The sequence below is a fragment of the Canis lupus genome, chromosome 27 (genome assembly GCF_011100685.1).
Source record: "Canis lupus familiaris isolate Mischka breed German Shepherd chromosome 27, alternate assembly UU_Cfam_GSD_1.0, whole genome shotgun sequence".
In the NCBI taxonomy this organism is placed as follows: Eukaryota; Metazoa; Chordata; class Mammalia; order Carnivora; family Canidae; genus Canis; species Canis lupus.
In genome coordinates this window covers 6,033,695-6,059,250 of record NC_049248.1, presented here as the reverse complement: position 1 = coordinate 6,059,250, position 25,556 = coordinate 6,033,695, and the positions used below count along the sequence as shown (strand labels likewise).

The 25,556-nt window shown below is 46.7% G+C and overlaps 2 protein-coding genes and 1 long non-coding RNA gene across 7 annotated transcripts in view; 1 reads left to right on the top strand and 2 right to left on the bottom strand.

The window, feature by feature from the left end:
• The window catches only part of GALNT8 (polypeptide N-acetylgalactosaminyltransferase 8), a 134,681-nt gene that overhangs the window by 29,897 nt on the left and 79,228 nt on the right, over positions 1–25,556 (bottom strand). The window lies entirely within an intron of this gene.
• KCNA6 (potassium voltage-gated channel subfamily A member 6) lies at positions 9,066–12,967 on the bottom strand. The gene has a single exon (XM_038576550.1). The coding sequence runs from the start codon at positions 12,943–12,945 to the stop codon at positions 11,359–11,361; it is 1,587 nt and encodes a 528-aa protein (XP_038432478.1). The 5' UTR covers positions 12,946–12,967; the 3' UTR covers positions 9,066–11,358.
• The window catches only part of LOC102151868, a 28,583-nt gene continuing 16,690 nt past the window's right edge, over positions 13,664–25,556 (top strand). For 2 of the 4 annotated variants that reach the window (XR_005379761.1, XR_005379763.1), the window contains exon 1: positions 13,664–14,043. This is a non-coding gene — a long non-coding RNA (uncharacterized LOC102151868). Of the gene's footprint in view, positions 14,044–23,533; positions 24,249–25,556 lie in introns of all 4 variants that reach the window. The other 2 variants (XR_005379762.1, XR_005379760.1) reach the window with 2 other exon arrangements.

Sequence of the window (25,556 nt, the reverse complement as noted above, 5' to 3'; positions counted from 1 at the left end):
GCTTAGTTATTATATTCTGTGATTTCATTTAAACGAGAAAGGGCCCCTACCTATTAAAATCACCTCTGATAGGAAAGTGATTATATTACTTTTATACACACACACACACACACACACACACACACACCAAAAACAACTTTTCAGAACTACATTTATGGGAAAAAGTGAGGCAGACAGGCATTAAAATGGAAGACCCATGACGGATTCCCTTTAACTCCACCTGATTTGCTCCTAGAAAGGTCAAGTATGAGGGTCAGGGGTGATGGGCAGGGGAAGAATCATAGACTCCTTCTAAATTTGGGTTTTCAGAAGTGAAAGCTGTCCTCAGTAAGGAATGACCAATATGAAATCTGCTCCTCTCTTAGGACCCTAAGGATTTAGAGCTGCCTCTAGCCCAAATTCTGGCCCCAAAATATTTTGATGAGATAACAGGTAAAGCAAGGAAAAGAGGAGAACCCTTCTTATCTCTCTCCCAACTCAATTATATTGGACACAGTTCCAACTCTACAGCCAATAATTCCATAAACAGGAGAGCCTACAAAGAAGAATCTAGGAAGGGAGGGAAGAAAGCACGTGGGGATGACCACGGGCTTCACAGTGTTGCAAGGATGCAGAGCCCATGGCTGATGGCCAACCATTACCCGGGAAAGCCATGAAATCCCACTGAAGAGCCCCAACTCAAAACCCTCAGTCCCAGCCAGCACGAACAGAGTGATGTCTCATCATCTGACATCATAGAAGTAGGCGGCTGGCCTCAAATCAGAAATACCCAAACACTGAGGTTTGCCTTTTTTTGCATTTTAATAATTTTTAGATGGAAACCCTCAATTGCATCACACATTTCCTTGCCTACTTAATTGGACAGAGAATATAACTTAGCATGTTCTTGATTCCTACAAGGTCCCTTCTCTCCAAGCAGCCACCCAATTCTGTCTCTCGCCTGGAGTTGTGACTGCCTCCTGCACAGGCTGCCAGCCTTGCTTCTGCTTTCACCCTCTTCCCAACAACCACACCTACCCCCATCTCATCTAACCATCCACTGCAACTCAGTTCAATGAGATCATACAAGGAAGGCTTTGAGAGGGGCCACATGCAATGTGTCCATGGGGTCACCAGATGAAGTGGGCTGGGCTTAGTGCCTTTGGCAGAAATGCACACATTGGAAATGTTTCCCACCTAGAAGGAAAACAGTGCTGTGATGGCTCCAGTCTCAGTGGAAAGTTGAAATGCAGGATCAAGACCAGATCTCTCATTTTTCAAAAGCAAAAAAGTCAAGGTCTATATGGGAAATCTCCCAATATTTCTTGTATCTTTTACCGGTTTTATTGAAATGAAATATTCATATCCAGTATTTCTTAACACTGCATCCTATTTGACCCACAGGTACCTGATTCAGGACCTACTATCAGGAAAGCCTGCAAAGTCTTGGCTTAGGCACTCTGAGATTGCTATTTGGAATTCTGCAGGGATATTAAACCATCTGCCAGAGGATTGCAGGTACAGAAAAAAAAATAAGCAAATAAAACAAGAACCAAACACACCTCCAGGGGAACAGAGGATAATGACCAGGCATGGAGTGTGGCTGGGCGTGGGTAAGTGAGAACCTGGGCTCCCCACGGACACACATGTGTGCTGCTCCTGGCTAAATGTGACCCCTCCCCTGAAGCACAGAGAGCAGTCCTACGGGAGACACAAACTCTTTTCCCCATCATGCCAGCTTTCTCTCTCTTTTCAGCAACGCCAAATTGCCTTAAAGCAGCTGGAGAGTGCCTGTCTGATTTATGGCTCAGCCACCATGGCTTCTGGAAACTTTGTTCTTCTGACATGAGTCCTGTGATTTATAAAAGGAATCTGTAACCAACAGTGACTTCTCTTTCTCTCCCAGGACAACAGAGTACAGAGAAGAATCTAGAAGCTGATTTCTGCTTCCCAGGGCGTCAGAAATTGGCACTTCTGGGTAAGATGCATCCCTTCTTTCTTTCTGCATTCCTTCTTTCCTTTTTAAAATATAGAAGTCTCAAATAACCTCCTGCTTTTCTGACTTCCAATTCGTGACAGTTTCCTGCAGCCCAGTCACTAAATTTAACAGAAAAAGTATAGCCCTAGAAGGTTATAGAACCTCTTACTTGGTAAGATGAAAAGCTCAGGGCTTGGCTGCCCAGGCCAAAGCCTGTACATGAGCCTATCTTTGCCCAGTGTGAAAATACCTTTGGTACTCACTAGAGTCACAAGTTTTAGTCATTCCTTGCCAATCCAGCGGCTGGTTATCTGATGAAGAATTTCTCTAGTGATGCCTGCTACCCTCTGTACCTTGGAAAGTCAGGGAAGAGGGACACGGAATTACAAAGTACTTGATTCCACTTCCTATGGACAGCTATGCTAATGAGTTTGGCTGGATAGGAAATGAATAAAATTAATTAAGTTTAATCCTTGGGTTTCTGTTTTCCATTAAAATATATATATATATATATATATATATATATATATATATATATATAATCAGTGGTGGAGTTAGAATTCGCTCTGAATTACCTGTGACCATGGGCTGAGCTTTCCACTTGTCTGCATCAGTGTTCTCCTTCATAAAGAAGAGCATTCAGGGCCCCTCCCAGCCCCTGTGACCCTCAGTAATGTCCTTCCCAATGATCTGCTGCTCCTGGGAAGGATTTTCTACCTTGGTTGAAAAAAAATATTACCAGTATATCCATTCTATTCTTACAAGATGCATTCAGATTACATTTCTATATGTTAAATCACATCTTAAGTGGCACTATTTAAACGGATTCTGCTGTGAATCCTTCAGGCAAAGAGCATTCTGGATAAAATAGCTAGCTACCATGAGTCTATTTTTTATATCATATTTCATTTAAATGTTTGTTTCAGAGAACAGAACTGAAGTCAGCAGGGATCCTGCCTTTCTTTGAGAGTACAGGTGGTTCCAGCCCCACTCCACAGTGGTTGTTCAATATCACTGAGGCTCCCTCAGCCCTGCTCTGCTGGGAGTTTATTTCCTGCTACCCTCTTTAACGTGCCCCTCATTTGAGCCTCCCAACAACTGTGTGAGGCAAGTGGAATTAGCGCCCTTATTTTACAGATGACAAAACTGGAGAGGCTAAATGAGGTGCAGCTAATAATGGTAATTCAGATGCAAGTTCTCTACCTCCAAAGGCAAGCAAGCCAAGAAATCAGAATGGGGAGGCAGTCCCGTTGGCCTGCCCTGGGCCAGGTCCTCTGGGCAAGCTGGAGTGGCTATGGGAATGAGTGTAGGGTGACTAGAACATTCCTGCCTGATTTGGGACCTTCAGGAGAGCTGCAGTGGAAGCAAATGGGAAACCACAAGAGTAGGAGGGGCTAGCTTCTTCCACCTCCAGGGACTCCTATCTCCTCCCCTTGAAAGGAGGAAAGGAAAGCTGAACACACCCTAGGAATGTTACAGGGTGTCACCACCTGCAAAGTGGGGAGAGTGGGTCATGAAGATGACCGGGGATCAGTGGGGGATGCTGAGGACAAGGACCAGGGGAGGTGGGATTTTGAAGGACTGGAACAGTATAAGAAAACTGTGCTGGGGTCTGACTTATGTGTTCTATCCTTAGGGCTAACTGTGGGACCCTGCATCTGTCCTAAGGAGGAAGATTGGAGGAAGTATGTGAGGAAGGCCCTAGTGGAGGGCCATCCCTGAGAATGTTAAAATGTGGAGGGAAGATAACAGTGATGGTAGTAAAGACCGGTGTACAGAAAGGTGTACAGGTTTCCCTTGCTATCTGAAAGTTCACTGAGGGCGTGGCCCCACAAGGGGCTCGATTCCACAATTCCAAGATCATGACCTGAGCCGATATCAAGAGTTGGGTGCTCCACAGACTGAGCCATCCAAGTGCCCCCCTCCACTGTTTTTTAAATACCACTTTGCTTTTACTGAAGACCTGTGTTAGTACCTGATCTCACTAACTCAAAGAAATCCGAAGAGGATTTTCGCCTTTATGAAATGGTAATTTCTTTCTTGCTCTACTTCATTTGGCTTATGAAAGGTTTCACAGGAATGTCCTACTTTTTATAACTGGGGAAACCTGCATATATATGTGTATATACAGTATATATTTATATATATAAATCTGTGTGTATATTCTGTATATATACATAGCTATGTGAGATTATGGCTATGTGACATACATAACTGAACGAGATATATATATATATATATAGGGGCTGGGGACACCTGCTGGTTTTCCTTCAAAGAGACAAACTGGCATGTAAATAAAAGCCTGTATACACATTTAGGAGACACAAATTCATTCTCTCTTCTTGTGTAGTATTAATCAGACGCTCACTGAGTTCTGTGAATATGTCTTCCCTGAGAATGATGGATCACACATTAGTTGTGTGCCCTTGAACATGCCCTCTGAGCCTCAACCATCTTATCTGCCAAAGGAAAACAATGCCTAGCCCGCCTACTTCATTTGGTTTTTGTAAAACAATAGTAATAACAGCCAATCTTTGTGTTTTTTTAACAGCCAATCTTTGTATAGTGCTTATATATTGTTACATATTATACCACCTACATATTATTACATATTACATAACCACTGTACATATATTAGCTCATGTAGTCCTCAAAACAGCTCCACGAGATTGGCGTTATTATCATCCTCCCTTTACAGAAAGGGAAACTGAGGCACAGAGCAGTTTCAGAACTTGCTCCAGGTCATCTAGCAGGCAAGGGGCAGAGGTAGGATTTGAACCCAGAAAAGTTAACTCCATAGTCCATTCTCCTAACCTTTTTTTGTTATATGACATGATGTTTGAAACCATTGGAGGCATTTATAATGGTTTTGAAATGAATGGTGCCATCCTCATTCTTGTCAGGACCACTCCCATTGGGGAGGACCAAAACAGAGGAAGGATTCACCAGGCAAAGATGATGCCCCAGCCTTAGAGCTGTGGACCCCGCCCGCCAGGTGCTGAGCCTCTTGGAAGAGAGGGAAAGAATGGCTTCTTCTCTTCCTGGCCCCTCCCAGGCTCAGGCCTATCTTCCTATGTTCTTTTTTCAAAGCAAAGTGTCTTTGCTGCCAAGAGCTGGTTTGTCTGTCTCCTGGAGACAGAGGTTGTCAAGCCCTGAGAGAACAGCAAGCATGTCAAAAATAGCAGCGCCAGCAGACTGCGTGGCTGCGATTTCCTTTTGAAATGTTGGTTTTTCTGCTCACCAAAGAGCGGAGGTCTGTCTGTGCTCCCTGCAGTCTGCAGTGGAGACTGCTTACGGATCCAGGATGTTTTCCAGGGGCAGGCAAAGAGTGTCTGCTGAGGCCCATGGCAGACTAAGGGAAAAGCCTCTTCATAGTAACGACAATGAGGTCAGAGATGTTTTTTATTTTATTTATTTTTTTTAATTGTTGTAAACCCCACCCAGGCTAGGCCTTAAGTAGGTTAAGTGATAGCCAAGATGAGACCAGTATTAATGATACTTGCAGCCCATTTTGCTCTGTTGTTCTGGGAATGAGGGAGTCAGCGCCCTGTGTGTCTTTTAGTAGTGGTTGCTAATAGATTTTCATCCTCTCTTTAGGGTATCAACAGGATGAGAATGAAGAAGGGACAGAGAGGCAGGCTGAACTCCTTCCCTAAGGAGTCAGAGCAAAGGGACATGACATGACAATCTCCGATCTCACAGGGACTTCAGACCCAGAACAGGAAGGTGTTTCACTGGGAGACACAGTAACATGAGAACTAAGGGCCCATCTGTCTTTTACTCCCAGTAGCCTGTGTCTGGCAAGTTCTCTCTCCCACTAAAGCCCCAAGCTCTAGGCCTTGTTCTGCTTGAAGCTACTCTGTACAACCTGAGGCAGCCCCAGTATAAAGCAGAATGGAGACAGGAAATCCTACAGTTTAGAGAATGAAAGGATTTCTTTTCCTTCCCTAAATGACCTTGACAAGCTAGAATCAGACCACACTTTGTTTCCCAGGGCAATAACACCCAGTCAAAACCTATCAGAGTTGGCAGGGCAGTTCCAGCCAGATTGTCCCGGGAGGACAATATTCTCTGGGAATCTATCCTGGCATTTGTGTGGAGATGCCAGGTGACAGAAATACTGCCAAAAGCCAGGGCTCGGCCAGTGGAGAAAAGGAATGATAAGCAGCAGGACTGGAAAGTGTCATGTGAGGAGAAATCTGAAGGGGAGGGAAGGATGGGACCCAGTGAGCAAAAGGCAAGTGAAAGCGGTAGAAGTGTAATGTCTGCTGGACAAACATGGAGAAGGGTGCCCAAAGCACCAAGACTTCAGGACCCCAGGGAAGCTATAAAGACTTAATGGTTACTACAGGAAGAAGGGGTGGAAAGAGGCCAGCAGAAGAAAACCTTGACATCTGTACAATTTCTAAAGGAATTCTGAGTTTACAGGTGCAGAGAGGCTAGAAGAAGATTCTTGGTTTGTTTGGGGGTATCTTCGAAGTTTTGAGGCTTGCTTTTGTTTTGCCAGCAAAGTATGAACGCCTCGGGCCAGTTCTTTGACTTAGTCCTACCTAATGAATAATGCCCAACATATTTACCCCAGTCTAATACGTGCTAATTATGCTCTGCACTTACCAAAAATGGCTTTGACCTTTCTTCTGCTTGAGCAAAAAGAAAAATCCCACAATGATTTGATTGTCAAAATTTTAAAAAGTGGGGGGGGGGCGGTTCTTGGCACTGTACATGAATAGCAAGGAGCAATGCATAAAAGCTCTCAAGTGTCCCCAAGTGGCAGAAGGAAAAAACTGTCATTCCGTCCTGGATACTTAGATTGGTCCATCTTTAGAGACGCTAACCTTCTAAAACCAAACCATGTATAAAACCAAACCATTCTCCCAGCCAAGATATGAAACTCCCAGGTTATCAGTCCTATGCCACTTCTCCCCAACCCCCACAATCCAATGACTTTTTGGGGGTTATTTTATACAGTTATACAGCTATCACCAAAATCCTGTTTTAAAAAATGTCCATTACCTTGGAAACCCCCCACCTCACCCCCCGCCCATGTCCTGATGCAGATGGGACTATCTACAGCCTACCACCTCCAGCAAGGAAAGTGCTCAGCTCCCCTTACAAATTGGGTAGAGAATTTCAATCTATCTTGTCAAGGAGCATTTCCTGCACCTCACGCCCCTGGGATATATGCCCTTCCTCCGTCCTGCCTTCAGTGAGCAAGAGAGATAGCGAGGTGCTAGGAGGGCCTTCAAGTGAACTAAGGATAGTTTGAGGGCCACTCCTGAGCTAAGGCTTTTTCCAGGCTAATTCCACACTTAATTCCACTTCCTCCTAAGTCCTTGCTTTTGTGTTTGGCTTACTGTTTCTACGTTCTTTTGTTTTGTTTTGAACCATTCTGTAAGCTTCTTAAGGTTGGGAGACTTGGAGGTTCTCTCCTCCTCTCTCTTCCTTTCTCTCTGTCTCTCTCTTCTCTTTCTTTCTCTCTTTTATTTTTGAAGATTCAAGAAATTTCTGCAGAGACGTTTTTCTAAACCCAGCCCAATCTCATCTTGCTCTGTAAGTTCAGAACTTGTGCCCACAGGGGCAAGCTTGGCAAGAAAGGACAGGACGCTGAACTGGCAGAGAAGGGAGGTCAGTCCCCCAGCTGGAGAACAGCCTTCTCAGCAAACACTTGAGATCACCACTATCCTAGAGTTCAAGGTGTGATCTCAACAAAAATGCTACAGCTGCTCCCCGCCACTAAAAAGGTGGAGAGAGGAAGAAAGATAGAAAGACACATAGAGAAGGAGGAAGAGATGGAAACAACAGAAGGGCAAAAGCCAGAAATGCAAGGGAGAAAAAATGTGGTGAAAATGAGAATACCTAGGAGAAGGGGAGGGGGGGGAGTGCAGAGAAAAGGAGGTGACTAGAAAGGGTGGAGGAGGCAGCGATGAGAGAGCAGAAACCAAGGAAGGAGTCTCCCTCTCTCTCTCTCTCTCTCTCTCTCTCTCTCTCTCACACACACACACACACACACACACACACATATACACACACACACCAAACAAAAGGATAGGGAGGTGGCTGCTGAGACCAGGACATCAAAACCCCATGTCTCTGGGATGTATGGGCTCCCCTCCCGGAGTTCAAATCTGGCCCAGAGCGCTGAGCCAGGAGCAAAGTTCCCCCCAAAAGCAGAACCTACCTCCAATGCAAAGGTGGCCAGCTGTCCCCCTCTCTCCTTGGGGATGATTAGGCAGGAGGACTACCCCACGTCTCAGCCGAGTCTGACAGATCCAGGGAGGCATTTGGGAGTTCATGCCGGAGAATCAGGTGTAACAGAGGCCTGACCCCTGCCTTTGCTGGCAGCTGCAAAATCGTCACCCCGGCTATCTCGGCAGCACAGGGTGCATCTTCTTTCGATGCTCGGGGCACAAAATCCACACAAAGAAGCTCAAAGTCAGAGAGGGATGGCTTGGCAAAATCCTTCACAGAAACCAGGTCAGGTCACAGCCTCTCTGTGTTTCTTCGATGTCTTGAGAAGAGCCACCTATAAGATTGCTAGGAACAGAGCTAGATAACTCCCCAGGAGGAGGAAGTGTCATTTCTCTCAGTCTCCCTGAGAGCAGGGAGGAGCCTCTCTCTCTGAAGAGATGACAGCTCCATAGTATCACAGACTATCACTGTCAGGACTCTTGGCGAGGCCCAGCCTGGCTGCCTCTTGAGGAGCGTGTCCCCTCCGAGTCTTCCCTTGCCATTTTGAAAAAAAGATAATATTGACATTGGTTTAACTGGCAGTTGCTTAGCATTCAAATTTCTGAAGAATCGGGAGTGAGATGAGGCAGCTTCAATGATTAGGTGGGGAAACCAGGAAGAAAGGTCCAGGGAGAAAGTTTGGGGGAGCTGCTTCCCCCCTCATTTTCCAAAGGTCACACATCTCGCCGGTCATTAACAGCCCCTAAACCACTATGTAGGAGGTGGTCCCATTTCAGAAGCTGGGAGTATGTAGTCTCCTGTTCTCCCTTGCTGCCCAAATCAGAAGATAGAGAGAACAGTCTGGAAGGTTGCTATGGCAACCAGAGTCCCTGGAGAGCCCAGCTCTCCACAAACCCTTTACTTTTGGGCATGCTCTGACTTGAAAAGGAAATGTTTTATTAGGGATGGTGATGACGATGATCACATACACACATATAGAGATACATGCATACATGTTCCAACATTTACCCTCACTGGAAGCATCCCCATTGCCTCTGTAGTGGGCCCTTCTCCCTTCTCCGAAATAGCCAGAAGTAACTAAAGGAATTTTGGAAAACCAGAACTTTATGGCCTCGGAGCAGATTTCCAAATCATGAACTCCTCTTATCTGTATTTCAGGTTTGGAGAAGCCAAGCTCCCAATCACGGCAGCCTCTGGCCCTGAGAGGATCCCACTGAACCTGTCTAAAGAGCATCCTCCTTGTTGAAGGGTAAGAAGAGAGACTGAGGCCCGGCTCAAGAGGCTAAGCAGGGATGTAAGGAGCTAATAACCCAGTATAGTCTACTCTTGGGCTTTGGATTCAAAGCAGGAACTCTGTGAGGAAGGAGGTTTTGCCTCTGGGAGATAGGAAAATAGGCTAATGAACTAAAAATTCAAGTCCCTTACACATTTGCATAGCATCATCACCAGCTTCCCAGATGAGTTCATTGACATTCCCCATGAGGTTGGGAGGGGAGGACGTTAATGTTCCCATCGAATGGCTGGAGAAACTGAGGCATAGAGAGGAACTGTGGCACCCAGGTTACCCTGTCAGGCTGTGGCAAAAATCCAGATTTACATCTGGCACCCACAGGAGCCACAGTGTCTCTCAAGAAAACCCTCAAAAGGCCATCCCTCATAAGTTGCTCTTTGAGAAAAAATTTTTTTAAAAATTCTCATCGAAGAGTCTTAAAGCATAGATATAAAATTAAGAACATGTTAACAGTCCTTTCGGTTTCTGAACTGCACCCAGAAGAGCTCAGAACAGTACATCACAGTTTTTTCAAGGCAACAAACAAATGACAGTGTTACCAGGAGAGAAATGAGGGGGAATGGGCAGGTGGGATGAAGGCAACAGTTTCACGCCAGAAGAAGATGATCTATCCTGTGGTGATACCGCCACATTACCTTACCAGTGAGAGTAGGTCGGCTGCAGCTCCCAGGGGCAGAGCAGGTGAAGGTTTGCTTGACTCAGCAAAAAAAAAAAAAAAAAAAAAAAACAAAAACAAAAAAACAAAAAAAAAAAAACAAAAAACAAACCCTACCAGTGAGGCTGTCAACAAACGAATGATGTTTCTTCCTCACTCTAAACCTATTTCATTGCTCCTAAAATGGGAAGAACCCACGCTAGCATCCAATGTATGCTTTTACCTGTCTGCTGGCTTCAGCTGGAATTTGCTTTGGAAAACCTTCAACTGCCATCCTAAGTCAAATTCCCAGGGAGAAGGGTGGAGGGGGCTCGAGAGGGCTGGGGCAAAGTATAGGAGAGAGATTCCCCGTCTGCAACAAGGTTCCTCTTTGCACACGTCCCAGGTGACAATGTGTGCTTACGTGATACCTCTCCTTAGATATGCAGTCAAGCCAGTTGCTTGGCTCTATCCAGCCACTGCTCCTGGCTCTGTGGTTCCCTCTTTCCAGCTGCTCCACACAGGAAGGCACTTGCACAAAAAGAGTATTTGGCTCGGAGGAGGAACCTTCCTGGAAGCTAGACAGTCGGGAGGGAATGACTGAATGTAGACCGAAGGCTGATGTCCACTGTGCCAGGACACGTCTGGAGAAATCCATTGGCCCCTTTGGTGAGGGACTGACTCTAAATATTCTCCAAATGGCCAAGTTTCGTTGTAGTCTCTCTAATGCCTTCCACGATTCGAGATGAGTAACTTATCTGAAGGCTGTGCAGCTAAAGGCTTTACCAGGGGTCCTCTACAGGACGACCAGCAGGTGTTACAAGCCAGGGGAAGAAAACAGAAAGGTGAATACTGTTTCTGTCCTCCAGCTTCTGCTAGTTACCACGTAGCCCGAAGCGGCCAGGTGCATGCCCCAAAGCAAAGGACAAAGGAGAGAAATAGGACTCAGGTATGCCTGGTTTCCATCCTGTTGATCTCTCTGGCCCTAGACATGAAAACTTCAGAGTCAAGAGGGAAGGTCTGACAAAAATCTCATCCACGTGATGGAAGATGGGCATGAATGGGTGGCACCGTTAAAATCTCAAAAATGTCATTTAGATGGATAAACCTTGAATGCTGCTGCACAGATCAAGCAACAAGGTTGACAGTCCAGGTATCTGGACCAGGTGCAGGGGAGGGGGTCACGAAGTTGGCTGGAGCTCAGATGAGAGGAGTGGAGAATGAGAAGGAAGCCTGAGACTGTTTGCTCAATGTCACCCTTCTCATTCAACCCCCTGCCTGCATCGGTCAAACCTCAGTGAGCATCCTTTTCTCTGCATATGCCCGATGTGGAGGGGGAAGGTAGCTGGGTCTCCGTTCCCGAGTGGTCTCGGAGAATTCAGGCTTGCCAAGTCCACTGTCAGCTGCCTTCAGGTCTGGCGCAGGCTGCCCACAAGTGACATGGGTATACTGGCCTTGCTCCTCCTGCTCTGTCTCCCGGTGGTAGAAGTAGTTGAAGTTGGAGACAATGACGGGCACAGGCAGGGCGATGGTGAGGACCCCGGCGATGGCACACAGCGAGCCCACGATCTTGCCCCCCACTGTCATGGGGTACATGTCTCCATAACCTACCGTGGTCATTGTAACTACTGCCCACCAGAAGGCGTCCGGGATGCTGGGAAAGAGTGAATCGTCATCATCAGCCTCTGCGAAGTAGACGGCACTGGAGAAGAGGATGACTCCGATGAAGAGGAAGAAGATGAGCAGGCCCAGCTCCCTCATGGAGGCCTGCAAGGTCTTGCCCAGGATCTGCAGCCCCTTGGAGTGGCGGGAGAGCTTGAAGATGCGGAACACCCGGACCAGGCGGATCACTCTGAGGATGGCCAGGGACATGGCCTGCTGCCCATTCTGGCCACCCCCTCCACTGGCTGACTGCTGCTCCTGCTGCTGCACCAGCTCGGTGCCCAGGGTGATGAAGTAGGGGAAGATGGCCACCAAGTCAATGATGTTCATGATGTTGCGGAAGAAGGCTGGCTTGCTGGGGCAGGCAGAGAAGCGAACCAGGAGCTCGAAGGTGAACCAAACTATGCACAGGGTCTCCACCAGAAAGAAGGGGTCGGTAAAGAAAGAGCCCCCAAGAGTACTTAGTGAGGATGAGCTCCCTGCCACCATGCCCCCCGGGGGGATGCCAGGATGAAAGGTATAGGAATCATCTTCATCCTCGTCTTCCTCCTGACTACCCCTAGAAATTGGGGAGTCCCTGCTCACACCATTGCTCCCACCTCGACCATCTGCGCGGAACTGGGGCAAGGTCTCCAGGCAAAAGATGACGATGGAGATGAGAATGACCAACACGGAGACGATGGCGATGCCCCTGGCGGGGCCTGAGCTCTCGGGGTACTCGAAGAGCAGCCACACCTGGCGCTGGAAGGGCTGGGAGGGCAGCGGCTTCTCGTCCTCGCCGCCTTCAGGCAGGCAGCCCTCGTCCTCCCGGAAGGCCGCCAGGGCCTCGTCCCCGAGCTGGTAGAAGCGGATCTCCTCCAGGAAGATGTCCAGGGGCACGTTGACGGGCCTCCGCAGGCGGCCCCCGGACTGGTAGTAGTAGAGGATGGCGTCGAAGCTGGGCCGGTTGCGGTCGAAGAAGTACTCGTTCCGCAGGGGGTCGAAGAAGCGGACCCTGCGGCCCGGGTCCCCCAGCAGCGTGTCGGGGAACAGCGACAGGGTGCGCAGCTGGGTCTCGAAGCGCAGCCCCGAGATGTTGATCACCAGCCGCTCGCTACTGCAGCAGCCCCCGCCCGCCGCCGCCTCCGGGAAGTCCCCCGCGTCCTGCTGCTCGCCCTCGGGCCCCCGGACCTCCGCCGGCGCCGCCAGCGCCAGGGACCTCTCCGACCTCATGTCCCCGCCGCCGGGACGCGCCCACGCCGCAGCCTCGGGAGCTCGGGAGCGCGGCCGCGGTCCCCGGCTCTCCGCCGCGCCGTCCGAGCAGGGCGGGGCCCGCGCTCCCCCGAGCGGCGGTCCCGGAGCCGCGGAGCGAGGCGGCCCCCCCGAGCCCGTGCCCGGGCGCCGCCGCTTCCCGGGGCAGCTGGCTCGGCGCCCCGGCGCGTGAGAACCGGGCTGCCCGGGGAGGCGCGTGGCCTCGCCCCCCGCGGCGCCTGAGCCGGGCTCGGGGACCGGGCGGCGCTTCTCCAGCCGCTCGGGCCCCGCCGCGCCCCCCCGCGCCCCCCCGAGCGCCCCCGGCCGCAGGCGCGAGCCGCGCGCCAGACGCGCCTCCCTCCGGCGCGGCAGACACTGCTGGCGGGGCTGGGGCTCGGCCTCCGCCCTCCGCGCCCCGCGGGCTCCGTCCGGCCGAGGTCGCCCTTCCCGCCGCCGCCGCCCTGCGAGCCGCGCCAAAGGCCTCGGAGAGGGCCCGGCGGCCGCCCCGGCCCGGGGCGCGGGCACCCGCCTCCCCGCGGCTCAAGCCCCCGCTGCAGCCGCCGCAGCTGCAGCGGCCCGGCTCTCCGCTCTGCCCTTCCTTCCCAACACTCACTCTCCAAGTGACGTGGCAGGCCCCGCCCGCTGCCCCCTCCCACCCCACTCGCGCATCACACCCCTCGCCCGGCCAGGGGCGCCCGCCCCGCCACGCGTCTTTCCCGCGCTCGCCCGGCACGCCCCGCCCTTGCCCGCGGTCACCCTCGCGGCCCCCCAACACGCGCCAGCGCCCTAACACCACACCCCGTCCACCCCTGCCAAAGGCTTTCCCTGTTTCAGTTTAAGGTGGTTGCTCTACGCAGTGCGTTTCATCGATGAGAAAACACCTCCCGCCCCACCATGCAGCACATAACTCGGAGCAGCGTACCTCCCTCCGCGCATCCAGAAACCTAAAGAGCAAATCGAATCGTATTTTGTCCCTCTGTATTTACGAAGACTCATTTGCCAGCTTCTCTAATCCACTTTAAAGAAAAAATAGAGAAAGCGTTTGTAGAAGTCTTCCGAGCTTCCAGTCAGCATCCCAAGGTAAGTCCCCAGCAAACCCATACCTCCCTTTGCGAACCTGGGAGGACAAACCCCCCAACCAACCGTCCCAGAGCAGCAAAGTGATAGCAGAGAAGGGGGTGGGAAGGCTCCCATTGCCTTTCCCATCAGAAGTTTTCTAGGGGAGTTCTGGGAACATAGGCAGCAGCAGCCCAATGAAGGAAGAACCAGAAGATGGTGGTATCTCGGCGGTCTCATAGTGCACGGAAGTGCACCCTGGAATTCATTTGCTCTCAGCCTCCCTGGGAACTCATCTGGAACGCCTTCTTATTGCACAGACAAGGAAAGAGAGGAGGGGGGTGAGTGGAAAGTGGTATGGAAGAGGGTTGATAAAAAATAATAGCTATATTCGCTGAGCATCTAGTATGTACTGGCCACATTCCAGGTGCTCTTCCGGTGTTATCTCACTCGCAATCCTATCTATCTCACAACCCTATGAGAAAGATGGTCTCTGTTCCTGGGTGACCTTACCACGAAGATTCACCTGGCAGTATTTGGATAGGGACCAAAGTTTGTTGTTAGGGAGGGGGGCAGTAAAATTGGCTTTCTATCCATTTCCACTGGAAACCATAGAATCCTACTTTACTAGACTGGATAGGTTAGAGTTTGGTGGAAGGGGATTGCTCTGATCTTCTCAGATTGCCACTTCCAGGTAGGGTTGACATTTGCTTCTCTCTACCCCAGTTTCTCCCTTTTTTGGTTGTCTATGGCCAAAAATAATTGGTTGACAACTACAAGTTGTTTTGTGTAGCTTCTTATGCATTTTATATCATTAGTAGGGGTTCATTGCCAATAATGATAAGAATGATACATAAAGGTAATCTCAAACCACAAGATACATGCAAGAATTCTTGGTATTGCACAGAGTGTTTTAAAACCACAGTGGCTCTCAGCAGCATTCATCGCCAGAGGGTTTAGGGGAGTAGGGAAAGTAGTCTTCTGGATGTGTAGGACAGAGATCAGGTAGTGGATGCACGGGAGGTAGGCTAGTGTCCCATTGCATCTTCATTTTCTGGGCTGTTGCCTCAGGAGGTCTACCAGACAACAACTTCTGCTTCCTTTCTGTGTTTGTGCTGTTGGTTTCCACTCCCTCCCCTCACTTTGCGTGTTTCAATGAAAGAAAGAAAGCGAGGGTACACACAGTCCCTAGTTACCCTATTTACAGGCTATGTAATTAAGCAATTTAGACTTCGCACAAGTTGCTCCATTGAAAAAAATAAAGTAAACGGGAAGAAAAGGAAACAATAGATACAATAAAGAAGATACTCTCACCCTTGACAATTATCAGCAAGTATTTTCTAGATTATAAATTGATTTACTTGTGATTCCTTTTGTCTTTGTTTTCAACATTTATTATGAATTATTCATTTGCCTGTTTGTTTTCGTCATTGCTGTTTTTATTCATGAGGCTGTCAACTAGGTCAGCAACTCTTCAAAATAAACGTTGGGGAAGCATGGAAAAGAACCTGCATTCTGCTTGAAGGGTGCACAGTCTAATATGGTGAAAGGAACCACCACTTGAGTACCCCTGGGTTCAGCCTAGCTGGTGCTGCCTGCCAGCCTACATCAGAGCTGATGTTCCATGGTTACCTTCTCATCAGGCATAAGGCTGTGCCCCAGGAGATGTCTCACTATGCAGGAGGAGGTTCCCCTGGAGAGAAAAGTCATTAGCAAATTCATGAATCAGAGTTCTGTTTTTAGTTCTTTTGTGAAAGAGCCTCATCTCTTAGGTTTAGAAAAGCCCTATGCCTAGATCATTCCTATCTAACATATATGAAGAGTAAGTAAAATCACGCCTTCAGAAGTGCTGATTTCCAGGTGAAGAAAGGCACAACCCCATCCATATGCTGCAGCACCATTTCCAATGGCAGATGAGTATTTCCCTAACATTCACTGAGCACCCATTTCATGACAGCACAGATTTCTTTGGTTGTGTCTAAATTCAGATATTTGCAATGGTGGTAGTGGTCATTCATGTAATTAACATTTATTGAGAAGCAGCTGGGTGCCTGCCTGTCATAGCCGCAGGTACTAGGGATTTAGAAGTTCAGAAGGCTGATCTAGACAAAATACCCGTTCTTGTGAGCTTGCATGTCAGTGAAATAAATACATTACATTCTAGACAGAAAATTTTAAACAGTAAACAATGAAGAAGATATTTATATATTGTAGTAAATGCTTTGAGGAAAATAAATGGGATGCTATGTCAGAAATCAACCTGGGGATTCAACTTTGAACAAGGTGGTTGGGAAAGATTCCCCGAAAGAGATAATATTTCAACTGAGATTCAAAGATCGAGAATGGGCCTGCCATGCTAAAAGGGGGGAAGAGCACTCTGGGCAGATGAGTGCAAAAGACCTGCGGTAGAAAGGTCATCGGTGTTCAAGAATACTGGAGAAGTCCATGTGCTGAGAGTAGAATGGGCCACAGGGAGAGACATAAAGACAAGGCTGAAGAAGAAGCAAGGGGTAAGCTCTTGCAGGGTGAGGTATTTAAGCTTTATCTTAAGGGTGTTGGATGTGAAGCCAGTGATGGTTCTCAAGCAGAGAGGAGACATGATTTGCATTCGGAGGTTGTGAGGAGAATGCATTAAAAGGGGGGGGGGGGCAAAAGGAAAATGGGCCAGGAAATTGCAGTAGTCTGGGAAAAGATTGATAGAGACTTGGACTGGACTAAAGATGAAGTGACTAGGGATAGAATGGGGATGAGACAGGGGCTGGGGGAATATTTAGAAGATAGAATCAACAGGAATTGGTGATGGATAGGTCATGAGAAACAATAAGGGAATGCCAGGTTTTGGGTTTGCACAACAAGGGATGGAGGTGTCATATATTAAGAAAGGGAATATGAGTTGGGGTGACTCGGTGATGGGCACTGAGGGGGGCATTTGACGGGATGAGCACTGGGTGTTATGCTATATGTTGGCAAATTGAACTCCAATAAAAAAAAAGAAGGGAATATGAGGGATTAAACAAGGATCAATCAAGGCCTCATGTTTAGAAATGTTAACTTGGAGAGACAAATTAGGCTAATAAAGACATTGGGAATTGATTATTTATTCAGGTCTGGAATATGGAAGACAAATGAGTGATCTGTGAATGTAAAATATTTAGAAATAGTTGAGGGTATGACCCTAACATCTTCTAGAGAGACAGAATATGGACAGTGAAGACAAATATAACCAACACCAAGTTCTGCACAGTACTTTACAATTCACAGTTCAAGTTCAGGAGGAAGAGGAGCCAGCAAAGGAAACCAAGGGATGATCAGTGGGGTCAAGGGAAAACCCGGAGAAGGAGTTGTCTTGGAAACCAACAACTGTGACCAGACCTCAGAACTCGAATCTTCACAGGGCCATGCTGACTTCCCAATGAACATAGTATCTACATCAGATCAGGAGCACAGGGTGGGAAGAAAAGGGTCACTGTAGGGAGGAACCAGCTGAAAACGGATGTAGGTACTAACCAAGATGAGTACATAACAATGTACCACATAATTTGATAACCATTTATATTGCTATGTCTGCATAAGTATACACACACCCTCCTTAAGAAGAATTTCTTAATTCTTTCTTTGGCTTTCCACTGTAGAAGACAAACCCCACAGAGACAGTTGGAGGCAGGGGTATGATGCATCAGACACTGTGTGTCTCATTTTACTGTCTCACCTCTGAGCAAGGCTACTGCCTTCTCTATCCTTCTATCCTTCAGGGTGGCCAGTGTGGAAGTTCTTCTGACCAGAAAACAGTGTCCCATATGACCCTGGCTCCATCCTGGGTCATTTTTATTCCTCTTAACCTTCTCTCTTTTTCCCAGCTGGGGAGATAAAGGAAGGAAGCTTTGAATTCTGAGGAAAGTGGGGAGAATCATGGATGACTGGGTGATTCTACACTTTGCAGACAATCTTTGCTACATTCCTTTTGTTCCCTTCCCTCTACACACATGCATGTGCACGTGCGCACGTGCACACACACACACACACACACACACACACAGAAATTTGGTCACCTAAGAATTAGATTAAAAAGAAATCAATGACTTGAAATTTCCTGTCAGTAGCGTCCACTAGTCTTATAAACTGTTTGCAGTCCTCTTCTGACCCTTGATAGGGTAAGTCTTAGTCCTAGAATCCCCTTCTACTAATCTAGTTTTTGGAAGCACCATGACCATTTTCCTCCTTCTAGGCATTCTCCGGGACCAGAGTGGACAGGGGAAGGACAAATGCAAGTGCATATCCTACAGATAAGCATCATTTATATTTAATTACTTAGCCAAAATTTTGAGGAGGAGGATGATGATGATGACGAAGACAATGATAGTGATATCAACTACAAAATGGTGATGGTAATGGTGATACTCTGGAATCCACTAGAGAAAAATCTAACAGCTTTCACTTGAGTGAAGCTGTATATTGGAAAAGGAATGCATTAGACATCTGTGCCATGCAAATCAACAGCCTTAGGAAATGACTAACCATGCCAAGAAATAAATCTATAAAGAATTCCTTATCATTCAGGGAGGATCCTGAGAGAGCCTGTTAGTATCACACTTTTGCAGCCTGCTTCTTTGTGGCAGTCCACTACTGAAAAAAGTCACCAGTGCTGTTTCCCAGATGTCTCTAGTTCTCTACCTTTCAGGAATGGGAGATTGTGCTCTCCAGCTCTCTTGTGGTTAGAGCAGGCAAGAGTTCTGACCAAGGATTTGTACACAGAAGTAATGTGTATCCCTTCTAGACTAAAACATTACATCAAATGTGAAGGAAGCCCCTTCCTTGTGTCCTTCCTTACCAGGGCCACAATGGCCAGTGCTCAGGATGGTGGCTGCTCTGTCCAAGTAAGGTGGGTTCCAGAGTGAGATGACATGGAGCCCAGCCAAAGAAATATAAATGTAGCATGAGTGATAAACCATCTTTTGTTGTTCTAATCCTCTGATATATGGGGGTTTATCTGTTTGGTGGCATGGCATGGCATAATCTAGTTTATCTGAACCAATTCAGCAGTACTACCCAGAAATGAGGAGCTGCTATAACCAAAAACCTAAAATTTGTGGCATTGGATTGGGGCCAAATGATGTGCAATGAAGAAACTTTACAAGCAATCCATATTACAAGTGGCAAAATATTTGAAAATTGTTGCCTGTGACAGCTTAGAAGCAGATAAAGTCCCTGAAACTTGCATATCTGAGAGGAGGTTTGAAAACAGATTGTTAGTATTATACAGTGACTACTGTGGGCTGCGTCTGGCAACATAGTACAAGATACTGATGTGCTCAGAAAAGAATTGGTCACTTAGCAAGCAGAGGTGGAATGGGCCAGAGACAGTCCAGAAATGTGGGGATCTTGAGGATTGGCAGTGGCAACTGCCTCCCATCACCCCCCCTCAGAAAGTAAACAAAAATTAAAAGACCTCTGTGTACAAAAGGCTGATTAGGACTCAGGTTTGCTGAGGCACAATCAAGCTGAGGGCAGTCATGCCCATTGTTAATACCTCGGAATGTAATAAGACGTTTTAGAGCAAAAACTGATTATAGTTGTGGCTCCCACTCCTGCATACCACACCACCACCACCAAAAAAGAAATCATTTTAATTGGACAAAGTGGCTTAGAAACAGAGGATGAAGAAGAGACAGAGAAAGAGCGAGAAACTAGAAGTGTAACTTCCCACAGAAAACTGATAGACTCAAATTATGTTCATCTCAAGAAGAACTATGGGTGTGGTTATTGACTAGTGGCACATAGAGCTGCCTAGAACAGATAAAGAAAAGCCCAAGATCATTTTAAGATAGCCATACTCAAAGGAACATGACCTGGACTGAACCATTCATTGCTCAGTCTGTTCAGGACCTGAAACAATCCTTCGCCCCTAAATTTTTATGTTCAAGAACCTGGCTGAGAGAGCTACTTAGTCCCCAAGGAAGAGTACCAGCAGCAATGCCTATTGCAGATGCAACCAACAAAGATAACAGAGAAAAAGGAATATTCTAGAGAAGACATGAAGAGACAAAGAACCACAGCCAAACAAAGGTCCAATTGTACATAGCAGGGTTTCAGCATCACTACAAACCAGTGACTGCTGAGCTTCTTCTATCTATCCCTTTCTGAATGGGACTATTTATTAAAGTTATCCCATTTTAGATCAGCTATTGTCTATTGTGTTATGAGAGAGGGAAATGTAATTGGTCTTGTAGGTTCCCTAACTTTCTGAATTAGGAGAAGTCACGATCCTAATTGATGTAGAGACTAGAACATGTCATTTCCTAACATGGAGATTGCTACATGTGTCTGAAGATCCTAGAATTTCAGCTTCATGCCAGGACTAGATAAGACTTTTGAGTGACTTTTGGATTGTCTCCCCTAGGGCGTGAATAAGTCATTTTGCCTATGATAGCCAGACAGTTCATGATCAAAAGGGCAGTTGATGAGAGTCATTGCTACCATTTACCAAATATTTCCAGCTCTCTACCTCCTGTGTGCACAGTAGTATTGTGCCATTCCTGGCCCATGTAATGATATGGTGGGGTCATGTGCCTAGTTCTAGCTGATGAGTTAGGTCATGTGTTGTATCTGGCCTGTACCACTTACTTATCAGAGTGGTTTTCCTCTGCCATAATGATGCAAGCACATGAGAAGGTGGCTGCTCCACCAGCCTATGACCCAGATTGAAAGAATAGATCACAGCGTCAAGAACACCAGGGTTGGAGCAATAAATAACCCTTTATTAAACCCACTGAGATTTATGAGATACTTGTTCCTACAGCATAACCTAGCCTCTCCTGACCTGTATACCTACTTGCTTTCCTGCTTGGAAGACACAACAAAGGTAATCAATGTTCCATTTTCTATGGCTAAAAGAAACAAATGGAACATGAGTCATGAAATTCATTACCAAAGCTTCACTTTGGTCAACATTTTTGTTATTATTGCTTACTCCTACCCCTAACCATATCATTCTGTAGGGATTTTCCCATGTGTTTGTATTGAGCTCCTCTGAATTTTTGCTTTTCCTTGCCCATTTTCTGACCCAACTTTGCATCCCCGAGGCAACAGCATGCTGTCTCATTCCGGCATCTGAGCTGACATCTCAAACAGGACCACAGACTCTTGCTAAGTCAGTCTTCATGATAAAATATAAGTGCTTGCGGCACCTGGGTAGCTCAGTTGGTTAATAGATCATTATCCCAGGGTTCTGGGATGGAGCCACACATGCCTAGGCTCCTGGCTCAGCAGGGAGTCTGCTTCTCCCTCTCCCTCTGCTCCTTCCTCTTCCTCTGCCTCTCCTTCTCCTTCTGCTCCTCCTCCTGCTTGTGCTCTCTTTCACTCACTCACTCACTCTCTCTCTCCAATAAATAAACAAAATCTTTTTTAAAAAGTAAATGCTTTTTGTTAATATTTTAATACTCACCAAAGATAACAATAGCTGAGTATAAGCATTTACTGAATGCTTACTGTATTCCAACCACTTTTCTAAGAGCCGTGAGATAGGAACTTTCCCTAATTTTCTTAGGCACACAAGAAAACTGAAGTACAGAAAAGTTAAATAATCCCCCAGGTGGCAGAGCAAGTGGGTACCGAGAAGTCTGCAAATGTAAGCAGCCTGATGTTGCAGGCATTCTGCTTTTTTCATTAGCAAACTGTGTTCTATACAATTCTAGTTCTGCATCATGTTAATAGATATTTACACACATGGACACTCTTCAATTAAATGCATTTGGGAATCTGCTACTTTAATTCAGAGAGGTTCACAATAGACATTAGAATATTAAAGCCTCTGATATGTTCCTTAACATTATTTAACCTAATATTTTCCAAGTAGATTCAAACATAGAACCTCACTTTTCACCAAACCTTACGTTTGAGATCTTCATGTACTGTAGGGCATAATTTGAGAAAATTAAATCATAGGAACCAATCCTTAAGAGTGACAGTATTACCTCACTCAACTGCCTTAATTTGCTGACAGAATTGGACCTTAGAAGGAGTAAATGACTTTTCCGTGGTCTTACAGCAATGGTGATCGGAATCCAGGATCTCTGAATTCCCTGCTCATTAGGATTTACCTACTCTATGGGTTATAAATAGCAAACTCTTTTAGGGTGAAGTGGCAGATCAGGAGAAGCATATGTTCCCATAGACTCCAATCCTTGTGAGGACAAGCGTCCTGTCATTTTTTTCCCCTGGTCTAGAACAATAGCCTTCATATATATATATATAACAGGTGCTCGTCATGTTAGTTGGTGAGGAACAATAAGGAACAGGAGGAGGAGAAAGCAATCAGAAAGAAGAGATGAGGAGAGTGTGCAGCCTATGCAGAGATAGGGTTGGTTGCTAAGCAGGTAATATAAAGAATCCCACAAGGTCCAGAGCATCTTCCTTCATCTTTGATAACACCATTCTTCTCAAGGCACTGATGGAATAAAACCAGATCCTATATAACTGCAAATGTGAACATGAGTGTGTGTATATGTATGTGGGAGGGAAGGGGTTGGATGGCAGAGGGAAGGTAAGCCAGGCAAGACACAGAAAGCCACATGTCATTGTAGATATGGCCCCCAAATAGTAAGCATGAGGGAAAGAGTTACCAAAAGCCAGTCTGGTAATGAAAGAATAAGAAGGAGAAGGAGAAGGAGAAGGAGAAGGAGAAGGAGAAAGAAGAAGAAGAAGAACAACAACAACAACAACAACAACAAAAATGACTCTCAGGGTATGTTCTGGAAAGATGGAGAAGATATTTTTCTGCCTCTTCTACCACTGGAGTGAAGTGTATATTCTTTGATCTGTGAAGAGGTTGATCTGAAATCCTTGACACAGTTAAAGGAATTGTAGTTTCAAAGTTTATGTCTATGGATTATTTTGCTATCTGTGGAGTCCATGGGGTAGCATGCTCCATCAGTTCTGAAAACAAGCTAGAGGATTTTATGATTAGGAATGGTGAGGTCCAGGCTGTAGTTTGTGATGGAGTGCTTAAGGCAAAGGAAGTTAAATCATTTTGCATCCAAACAAAAGTAAAATGACTTTTGGTTTTCCCCTAGGATCAGAAATTTGGCAGAGCCTAGTGCTGTAAAAGAGAAGCAATTAGAGAACACTGTTGAATAAGACAGATCCTAAAATAGGGTGGGAAGCCAAGATCTCAGAAAAGTTCTCTGTAAGGTACTGTGTTAGTAGGGGTGCAGAAATCTATGCCCCCTCCTCCCAAGCACACTCCAGACAGAGAGCCACCGTCCCCTGCCAAGTAAGTCCAAGTGGTATGAAGTGGACCTCCAGGATGTTACTTCCCTTCCTCAGGAGCAAAGGGTGTGATTTTAATGTTCTGGTTCTCCTGCTTTACTGATGTGATGGAATAGCTGGGGCTAAATAATGCAGAACTCCTGGTCTACTGATGGCAACTTCTCTCTTTTTTTAACTACAGACTCTAATTCACTCAAAGTAACAGATTATGTTTTATGACCTTTTATAAAATATTCATTCTCCCTCCCAGTGCTTGGTGGTTCAAGAAGCCTGGAAACAGCCCCTGGAAGGAGGACCTCATTTCCTCCCAGACACAATTTACAGAAGCCAGCCAGGCTCTGAAAACAGTGGGCGAAGGTGCCTGACGGGGTTGAGAGCAAGGATTCCACCACTGTTCTCTTGGAGATCTGGACCACCAGGACTCCTAGAGATGAGGGGCCAAGCGAGGATGTAAGAGGAGAGAGCACTGGAGAACCCTCACACACCATTCGTGCCTCCTGAGCAGGTGGAAGCCGCTCCCTACCTCCGACCCACTGCCCCTCTCTGCACCTTCTTTCCTGAAATGGTTGTGTTATTTCCACCTGGGCCTGGGGCCAGGACGACAGTGAGGGGACCAGAGTCCAGAGAAAGAGAGGACCACCACGTGGAAGGTAGAGTGGGAGGGAGTGCAAGAGAGAGGAGGGAGAGAGGTGATCATGTTCTGGAGAGAACTCCGTTTCCTCTCCATTCATGCTTCCCATTCAGATGACCAAGGGACACGTGACTGCAGCATTAACAATGATCTTACTTTTTCATGGTGTTTTGCCCTCTTCAAAGGACAGTCACATCAAGAGCCTTAAACACTAAAGTTGAAGTCAAGGAATCTGACTTCTGGGACCATGTATGTGCTCACTGTTCAGGCTGTGTCGTGGTGCTTCCTGAGGCCTCAGTTTCCCCTCTTCCATGCAAGGACTCTGGATTCTAGGGTAAATTACAATCCTAATTCTATAACCTTCAGATTCTGGAAACGTGCTCCTAATCCTAGGTCTATACTGTTTCAGAGGGTCTCTGCCCACTAACTGGTAGAAAGAACTACATTCTCCCCAAGAGCAACAATGGCAGCAATACCCAGATGGGTACTCTTTCAATTCTGGTCCTCCACTGTCACCTCAGATATCGCCCACCAGGCCCTCCCACTGGGTGAGGAGCGGGCTTTATGCACCCCTCCCAGCAGGCCTAGGACCATTTTCGGGGGTGATGCAGAGCAGGACTTATGTTACCAGCTGCAGTATCTACAGCCACAGAGGCAGAGAGAGAGATGCAGACACTCATCCCTCCAGGTGCCATTTTCCCTCAGATTCACAAGTGTTCCTGTACCATTCTATATTGGGAAGTGCTCATCTAAGAGAAAGATGAATGGCAGAAGCTGAAGGATTTTATACTAACAGCCAAAATGCAGGGAGGTGAAAATTACAGTAAAGGACATTTCCAACTGATTTGTCATCTAAAAATCCCAAAGTACTCTGTGTCCCCCATTTAGTCCCAGAACCTATTAATCTGAAAAGCCCAAATTAATTAGTGCAGGCATTTTCTATTATCCCAGGCAATAGCATGGTTAAGAATCTGTGAGCCCTGAACTTCTCAAGCTGTATTAACTGCAAAATAAATAGAATTCTCCACTCATTTCAGGGTGAATTGAACAGTATTTGTATATGGGGAGAAAACTAAAAGAAAGCTCCTTGTGAGTGGCCTTTGTTGATTCTTTCTTGTCATTGTCCGCTGTCTTTTCCATGCATACTGGAGACTTCATAGGAATTTATGCATTTATTCCACAAATAATAATTGAGCATCCTCTGTGTACCAGATACTGCATTAGGCTCTGATACACAAAGTTGAAAAAATAACTATGAATCTTGCCCCAAGGAAAGTCTATCTAATAGGGAGTAAAATATAAACATACTTGTATACGTGTATACACACACACACACACACACACACACACGACTCCAACCAGCCCCTAGCTGTTTCAGTGCTCAGTCATTCAGACGCTCCAAGCTGAGGCCCCAGACGTCACAGAGCAGATACAGAGCATTCTGACTATGATTCGTCTGAATTCCCGAGTTACAGAACTATGGTATATAATAATAATGAATCATTATTTTAAGTCACTAGGAACTGGATACTTTGTTATGCAGCAACAGCTCACAGAAAGTCAAGTAACTGGTAGGAAGTCACTCAGCTGAGCTGTTAGGATGGACTCCATCCTGGGAAGTAAGATGTTTGACCTCAGGGGG